Raw genomic sequence first — 7,622 nt, 5'->3', positions numbered from 1 at the left:
GGTACAAGTGATCGGGTTTCATCAAACCATTTCGGTTGCCGACGGATCACCGGCAGATATTCCGTCAACCAGCGCTTCCAAAAAACGTTCAGCTGGCGCTGGATTAGCTCCCACGACCTACCAAGTATTTCTCGGCGAATTAGTTCACTGGACGATCCGTGAACTGTAGATCCTGCTTCTCTGCCGTATTGTTTCGTGCTGGACGAGCTCAGTAATAAAAAATGATTGGGCGTAAGTGCCTCTGCCTCCACGGCCTCGAGGGGCAAATACGTCAGAGGCCTTGAGTTCACCATATGCTCCGCCTCCACGACCAGCGTTTGCAACCCCTCGTCGTCCAGCTTTCCTTCAGAGTACGCTTCAGCGATTGCAACCTTTACCGACTGTACCAAGCGTTCCCATGCTCCGCCCATATGCGGTGCTCCCGGTGGAATGAAGTTCCACTTCGTGTCGGTGTTGGTGAACGTTGCCGACAGTCCCTGACTTATCTGATGCTGCAGTACTCGTTCAGCTCCTTGGAAATTTGTGCCGTTATCGCTGAAGAATTCGGCGGGTGATCCCCGGCGACCCACAAATCGACGAACACATGAAATGCACGACTCCGTAGACAGCGTATAGGCGACTTCGAGATGGACGGCACGCACCGTTAGGCACGTGAACAGGGCGATCCATCGTTTAACATTGGATCTTCCTAGTTTCACTAACAGCGGTCCGAAGTAGTCAACCCCTGTGTAGGTGAAGGCTCGTTCATGATGTGCTAGGCGCGCAGCCGGAAGGGGCGCCATTGGTGGAATCGCTGGTCTCGCTCGACGGATCTTACAAAATGGGCAGTCACGGCTTACTTTCTTCACTACCAAACGCAGTCTTGGGATGTTGTACATCTGGCGGATCTCGTTAACAACGGTTTCCGCATTGCCGTGACGATATTGCTGATGGTATCGGTAAACCAGAAGCTCCGTGACCTGGTGCTTTCTCGGAAGGATAATTGGATGACGCACGCTATAACAGATGTCTCCAGCCGCCCCGATCCGTCCGCGCTCGCGCAACAAGCCGTTCTCGTCCAGAATCGGCATTAGCCGGTAGATGGAGCTCTGCTTCCCAATGGCCTCCTGTCCGGTTTCATTCGACGCCTTGGTGGAGAGTGCAGCGATCTCGTCGGGATAGGATTCGCGTTGTACAAGCTTGAAAATCGTAATCTCTGCTGCTCGAAGTTCCGCTTGCTGTAGTTGTCCTGCATATTTCGTCTGCGTTTTGTCTGTGTTGTTTACGAATCGGAGAGCGAAAGCTGTTGCTCGTAGTAGTCGGTTCCAGGAGGAAAACCGGACGAAGTCAATCACCGGCTCGATCGAACAATGGTACAGGATTGATGCACGTATTTCCTCTGAAGTAGCGGTCACTGGCTCTTTGGGACGAGGCCACTCAGTCTCCGGAAGACGTAAGAACTCGGGGCCCTGGAACCACTTACTGTTGGGGTTGAAGTACGGGCCGCTTCCCCATTTAGTAGCTTCATCTGCTGGGTTGGATTTTGATGGCACCCATCTCCAATCGCTTGCCGTGGTGTGCTCCAGAATCTCGGCTACTCTAAAGGACACGAACTGTCGGTAGTTCCTAGGGTCGGCCATGATCCAGGCCAAAGCTGTTCTGGAATCTGTCCAAAACACCATCTGGGAAACAGGAACTCCGTGGTTTTCCCGAACGAACTTCGACCAACGTACGCCCAAGACGCACCCTTGTAGTTCCAGCCTGGGAATCGACCATGGCTTTAGCGGAGCCACTTTCGATTTTGCGGCAATCAAACAACACTGTGGTTTAGCTTCTGTATCGAGCGTGCGCAGATAGATAGCGCAAGAGTACGCCACCTCACTCGCATCGACAAACACGTGGAGTTCGCAGTTATGGTATGTCTTCTGATTCGCGAGCCGGAAGTAACATCTTGGGATGCGCACCCCGGAAATGTACTCAATCATCTGCACCCACCGCCGCCATTTCGCAAAGACGTCTGCGCTGACTTGCTCGTCCCATTCAGTGCCTTCTCTCCAGATGTCCTGGATCAGGACTTTGCCATGGATGAGGAACGGTGAGAGCAACCCTAATGGATCAAACAGCGTCATCACGCACCGTAGTACCTGCCTCTTTGTCGGTCGCGTGGACGTTTTAATCAGCGCCTGGACTTCCTCACTCATCTGGGTGGAAAAACTCAGCTCATCCGTGGAAGGACACCATAACATTCCGAGCACTCTTTCCGTCGCCACGCCGTCGACGAGTTTCAGCTGCTTTTCCTCTGCCAGTGGAACTTCACCCAGCCGTTCTAGCACTGTGCAGCTATTGGACCGCCAATTGTGCAGCTTAAAACCTCCGTTACCGTGTACGTGTCGTACATCGCGTGCCACCTTTGCTGCTTCTTCTTCCGTGCCGAAACTAGCCAGGTAATCGTCCACGTAGTGGTCGTCGATAATCGCTTTCACCGCTTCCGGATACAGCTCTAGGTGTTGTTCGGCGTTCCGATTTTTAACGAACTGGGCCGACGCCGGCGAGCATGTGCTACCAAATGTGGCAACGTCCATCAGGTATACCGTCGGCTTTTCAGATGGGTTATTGCGCCACAAGAAACGTTGGGAATTCTTATCGGCTTCTCGGATTTGTATCTGGTGGAACATTTCCTGTATATCCGAGCTGACCGCCACCTGGTACAATCGGAAACGAAAGAGAATCGCAGGAAGGGAAGAAAGTTGATCCGGGCCTTTGAGGAGTGCACTGTTGAGCGATACGCCGTCCACCTTGGCCGCAGCGTCCCAGATGACGCGGACTTTCCCCGGTTTCTTGGGGTTAATGACCGCTCCGACCGGGAGGTGCCACACTCTCCTCGGATCCGCTGCTTCCATTTCCGCTGCTGTAGCCTTGTGTGCATATCCTTTCGCTTCGTACTCCTGTATTTGCCGGTGTAGATTCTCCTTCAGACCCGGGTCACGCTCCATCCTGCGTTCAAGGCATTCCAACCGACGCACTGCCATGGAATAGCTGTTCGGGAACTCTACATGGTCTTCCTTCCAAATAAGTCCCGTTTCGAAGCGATTCCCAACCCGGTGAGTTGTCGCTTCCATTATGGTTAGCGCCCGTTCATCTTCCTTCTTCATCGAGGTTGCTGTCGGACCCGCTCCAGCTCCTTCGATAGCAAAGAAGTCTTTCACCGCCTCGTGAAGTGTTTCGTCGCAAGAGCACTCACATATATGGAAGCTGTGAGATTCAAGGCTACTGCTCCCCCGGGGACCGTATACGCACCAGCCAAGTCTGGTTTTTACCGCCACCGGTGCTGGCCCATCCCCTTCTCGCACCTTCAGAGGCAGTGCCAGCCGCAAGTTGTCTACACCAATGAGGATCTTGGGCACTGCATCGCGGTAGCTGGAGAGTGGAATGCCTTGCAGATGTTTGTGCTTCTTAACCGCATTTTCAACCTCGAAGGTTTGGCGTGGTAGTCCGAGGCTATTGACGGTTCTCGCGTTCAGAAGTTTGTGCCGCTTGTCTTGTCCAATTCCGGCGATTTCGATGGTAATTTGCTGTGACTCCTTTTCCACGCGTGATGTATTCCCTGTCCACCGTAGGCAAAGCGGTAGTTGAGTGCCTTTCACCCCAAGCGAAGCAACCAAATCACTCTCTATCAGTGTCAGGTCGGACCCTTCGTCAAGAAATGCGAAGGTGTTGATCGAGCCTTTAGTCCCATGCAGGGTTACTGGAATGATTCGGAAGAGGGTCGGAGAAGTTAAGCGGCGATGGGTGTGATTTTCCGCCACCTGCATCGTGTGTTCCGATGATTTTGGAGGGCCTCTAGGGGAGTGAAGGAGCGGATGGTGTCGAAACTGGCAGCCTTCGATATCACACGTTTTTCGACCTCGACACGCACGCCGTCCGTGGCTGAACAAACAGTTCTGGCACAAGCCCAACGATCGAACTCGTCTCCAGCGGTCGTCAACGTTTAACTGCTTGAAAGCATTGCAATCGCGAACTCGGTGTCCGCATTTGTTGCAGTGAGCGCAATCGAACTGTTTCGGTGTCTCCTTCGGCTCACGCGATGAATCTCCTGATCTGCTGGATGACTCCGTCGCGTGGGAGTTGATGAATCCCTTTTGCCTCGGACGGTCTCGAGCGCCGCTCCGTCTCGTCTCCGGCTCAAAGGTGGCTACGCTGGTTGCGTCCCGCACCACCGATGACATATAGTCGCCGAAGGTTTTCAAATCTGCGTGAGGAAATCCTCGCTTATATCCGGCCCACATCATCCGTTGATCAGCGGGAAGCTTCGCCACGAGCTCCTGCAAAAGTGACGGATTCGATAGATGAGCGCGTTCGTTCGCCGCTTCAATATGGTCGCACAAAGCCTGCACCGCCATTCCGAAATCGATGAGCCCTTCGAGCCGATCGGGCCTTGGGGCAGGAATGTCCCGCACCTTACGTAACAGGGCGTTGATAAGCAATTCCGGTCGCCCAAACCGCATGCGAAGTGTCTCGATCACTTGAGGTACCGCTGCTGGTAACACCAACCGACTACGTACTGTTTCGAGCGCAGATCCAGTCAAGCACCGTTGTAGACGAAGCATGTTTTCTCCATCCGAAAAGCCACAAGCTTCCGTCGTGTAGCGGTAGTTCGAGATGAAGATCGGCCATTCAGCTGGGTCTCCGCTGAATCGAGGAAGATCCTTAGCCAGGGACTGTCTTGCTGCAAGCTGCTGTTGTGTGGGGCGGAATGGGTCTGGTTGGGAAATCACTTGGTTTGGTTGGGAGCTATCTGACTGACGAGGGGGCGGAGTGGATTCAACCACACGCGAGGGGCAATTACGCGTTTGCATACCGGTTGAATTGCGTTCGGGTTGACTGTAGGGCAAAGTTGCATAGCCCGAGTGCGCGAGTGTATCTCGCAGCTGCTCATGAGAATGTGTAGGAGGCAGACAACTTTCTCCCGGGCGCGCGTCAACACGCTGCTGCTCTCGGGTTGTTGGAAAATTGGTCGTGGGGCAATCACCAGAGGCGTATAGGGTTGTATTTTCAAACAAATTACTCAAGGCTTGACGCTTACCTGGGGGTTCCAAGAGATTCGGACGCATTTTCGATGACTCGAATGCTCGACTTACCGATGGTCCGCCAGATTGGCTTACCGGCAGCTTCAGCGGCCAAATATCGCTCGATCGGTTGGCTCCTCCTACTGCCCCTTCTTGAGAAGGACTGTTGGGCGGCATCAGATCTTCCTGGGGAACCGTAAGCAGTGACCGATTTGTTTTCGGAATTGCACCGGTCTGCTTCACCATGCGCGACGTGCTCGCCGCTGGCTTTGGTGGCTGCAACTTCATCGTGCTGCTCGCGTCCGGCCGTTGAACCGATTCGTTGGTCGATGTACTGGTCTGGATCCCTTCCAGAATTTTCCGGCACAGTTCCAGTTGAGCTTGTAGGTCAACCAGGTCGTCGGGCGTAGGATTGGCGCGCTTCTCGCACAGCTCAACCCTAGCTCTGAGTTCCCGCAGAGCAACTTGGGGGTCTTTCATGCCTTGCAGAAGCTTCACTGAGTTCGGCTCCAGCGCCGTAAGTGGAATCGATACCACAACTGGAGCAGCCGACTTGGGAGTGTCGGATAGTGCCTTTGATCGACGATCGGACGATGCTAGAGGTGCACCGGGAGGGGGCGGCGTCGCAAGGCGCTTGCTGGGAGCTGGTGGAGTCACTTCGTTGGTGGTACCACCGGATAAACCGTCACCGTGATGGTTTTCTGCTTCTTCCCCACCAAGAGCTTTGTCGATCAGCTTCTGCTGTTCGTCTAGATGGCGCCGTTGCAGCTCGAGTTCCATACGGGCACGCTCCATATGCTGTCTTTCCACCAGCTGGCTCAGGCAGACGGAGAAAACCGACGTTGAACTAGCACGGCTGGATTCGCTATGCACCGTAATCGCGTCATCGCTGTGCTGAGCGGAACAGTCACCACATACAAATGCGCGACCAGCGACGCTTGCATTCACGCTGGCGCAAGTGAAGTGCTTCCAAACGTCGCAATGGTCGCACTGGACCATATCCTCCGCGCTATCTGGTCGTTGGCAATCGGGGCAACTGGATTGCTCGCCATTTCGTCCTTTGGATCCTTCCTTGTCCTGAATTCCATCCATGTCGCCACGAATTTTGAAGTTTGTCAATGGTGTAGGGCGTAGGAAAAGGGCAAAACCGGGTTTGATAGCTTTTTTTTTTTTTTTTTTTTTTTTTTTTTTTTTTTTTTTTTTTTTTTTTTTTTTTTTTTTACGTTTTCCACTATGATCTGACTTTGCCTCGTGTCTATCACAGAATGAAAGACCAGTATACTATAGACATTAGACGTCATCCTTGATTGTCATCATAGCTGTCTGTCACAGATATCGCTGCGTCGCTTTTGTTCGCGGACGCGAAGCTTTGGTAGCAGCACAGGGCAGGGTTGCCAGCTTGCCGATTCCTGCGCCGACACTTCAATTTATAGAGTTTTGGAGTTCCTCTAGAATTCAGTCGGTCAGGATTTCCGGTGATTTTTTTTTAAACAATTTGACAAAAGCTTTAGAGGAAGTTTTTTTTTCTTTCCCCTGTTGGGGAAATTAAGTCACTGCGTTCAATAAGCTGAACTTTTGTGCCATTTTGTAGGGGCCCCTAAAATGTGGGGACCGGGGGCCCTGGCCCTCACTGAACATAACCCGCCCCCCCCCCCCCCCCCCCCCACCACAAATTCCAAGACTGCCTATATTCTAGCACTACAAAATAAAAATGATCATATTTGATTTTGTTCTTGTGATAATGTAAGCCTGAAAAGTGAGTATCAAAAAGCTGCGCGCCCAATGGTCATACGACAAAATGGCTAATATAGTAAATATTTTAACTGTAATGTGATGAAAAAGCAAGCCATACTAATCCAGAGCCATGTAGTATCACATACTAGATAGAACCAGAACACATAGGGGATGATAAATAATATAGGGAAAATTAAATAATTCATTTAAACGGATATGAAATTTAGCGACCTGTTTACTTTTCAGTGGTTTGAAATGCAAATTGTCTTCAGTTTCAGGCGCTATCTTGTAAACAGTAGTGACCGAATTAGACAAATCATAACTTGTCGTAAAATAACCCTGTTAGAGATTATGGAACGTTAAAAGTTGAAATATAGATTTGTTAACGTCAAATGGACGGAAATGATGTTTGAAGTTGAAAAACACTTCCGTATTTTTTTTTGCTGCCCCATACTGTAGGAGTTTCCGAAAAAATTCCAGGAGGAAACCACGAAGCAATTCCAGGAGGCACTTTGAAGGATACTGTAATTAGAAGGCACGTGTTGCTAATTGTGGGAATTCAGCTGATGGTTCTCGATGAGAATCGCCCAGCGCAGTGACACGGTACACTGCACGTCCGACGTGGTCGAACGCTGACCAAAGAAAGAGGAAGAGTCGTGGCCTGCTGTGATGTCGTCAGCAGCTATCACTCGATAGCGTGGGCGTTACCCTGGGTGGGGAATGTGCGTGCGTTATCAGTTGTCTGTTGACATATTAGGGGATAAGACTCTAAACACACTGAGAGATGCTTATTGTCAGACATATACCACACACTAATTGATAAATTGAGAGATAAAATTTGTG

General features: G+C 51.5%; 1 protein-coding gene across 1 annotated transcript; it reads right to left on the bottom strand.

Moving 5' to 3' along the window:
* Positions 1-21: 21 nt before the first annotated feature.
* Positions 22-6,137, bottom strand: LOC134290112 (uncharacterized). The gene is made up of 2 exons (XM_062857148.1): positions 291-6,137; positions 22-117 (listed from the first exon to the last, which is right to left on the bottom strand). Exons 1-2 carry the CDS (start codon positions 6,135-6,137, stop codon positions 22-24), a joined length of 5,943 nt encoding a protein of 1,980 aa, XP_062713132.1.
* Between the last annotated feature and the right edge of the window lie 1,485 nt (positions 6,138-7,622).

The sequence above is a fragment of the Aedes albopictus genome, chromosome 3, assembly GCF_035046485.1.
Source record: "Aedes albopictus strain Foshan chromosome 3, AalbF5, whole genome shotgun sequence".
Taxonomy (NCBI): Eukaryota; Metazoa; Arthropoda; class Insecta; order Diptera; family Culicidae; genus Aedes; species Aedes albopictus.
The sequence above is the reverse complement of the archived record's forward strand: the minus strand, read 5'-3'. Positions and strand labels throughout refer to the sequence as shown.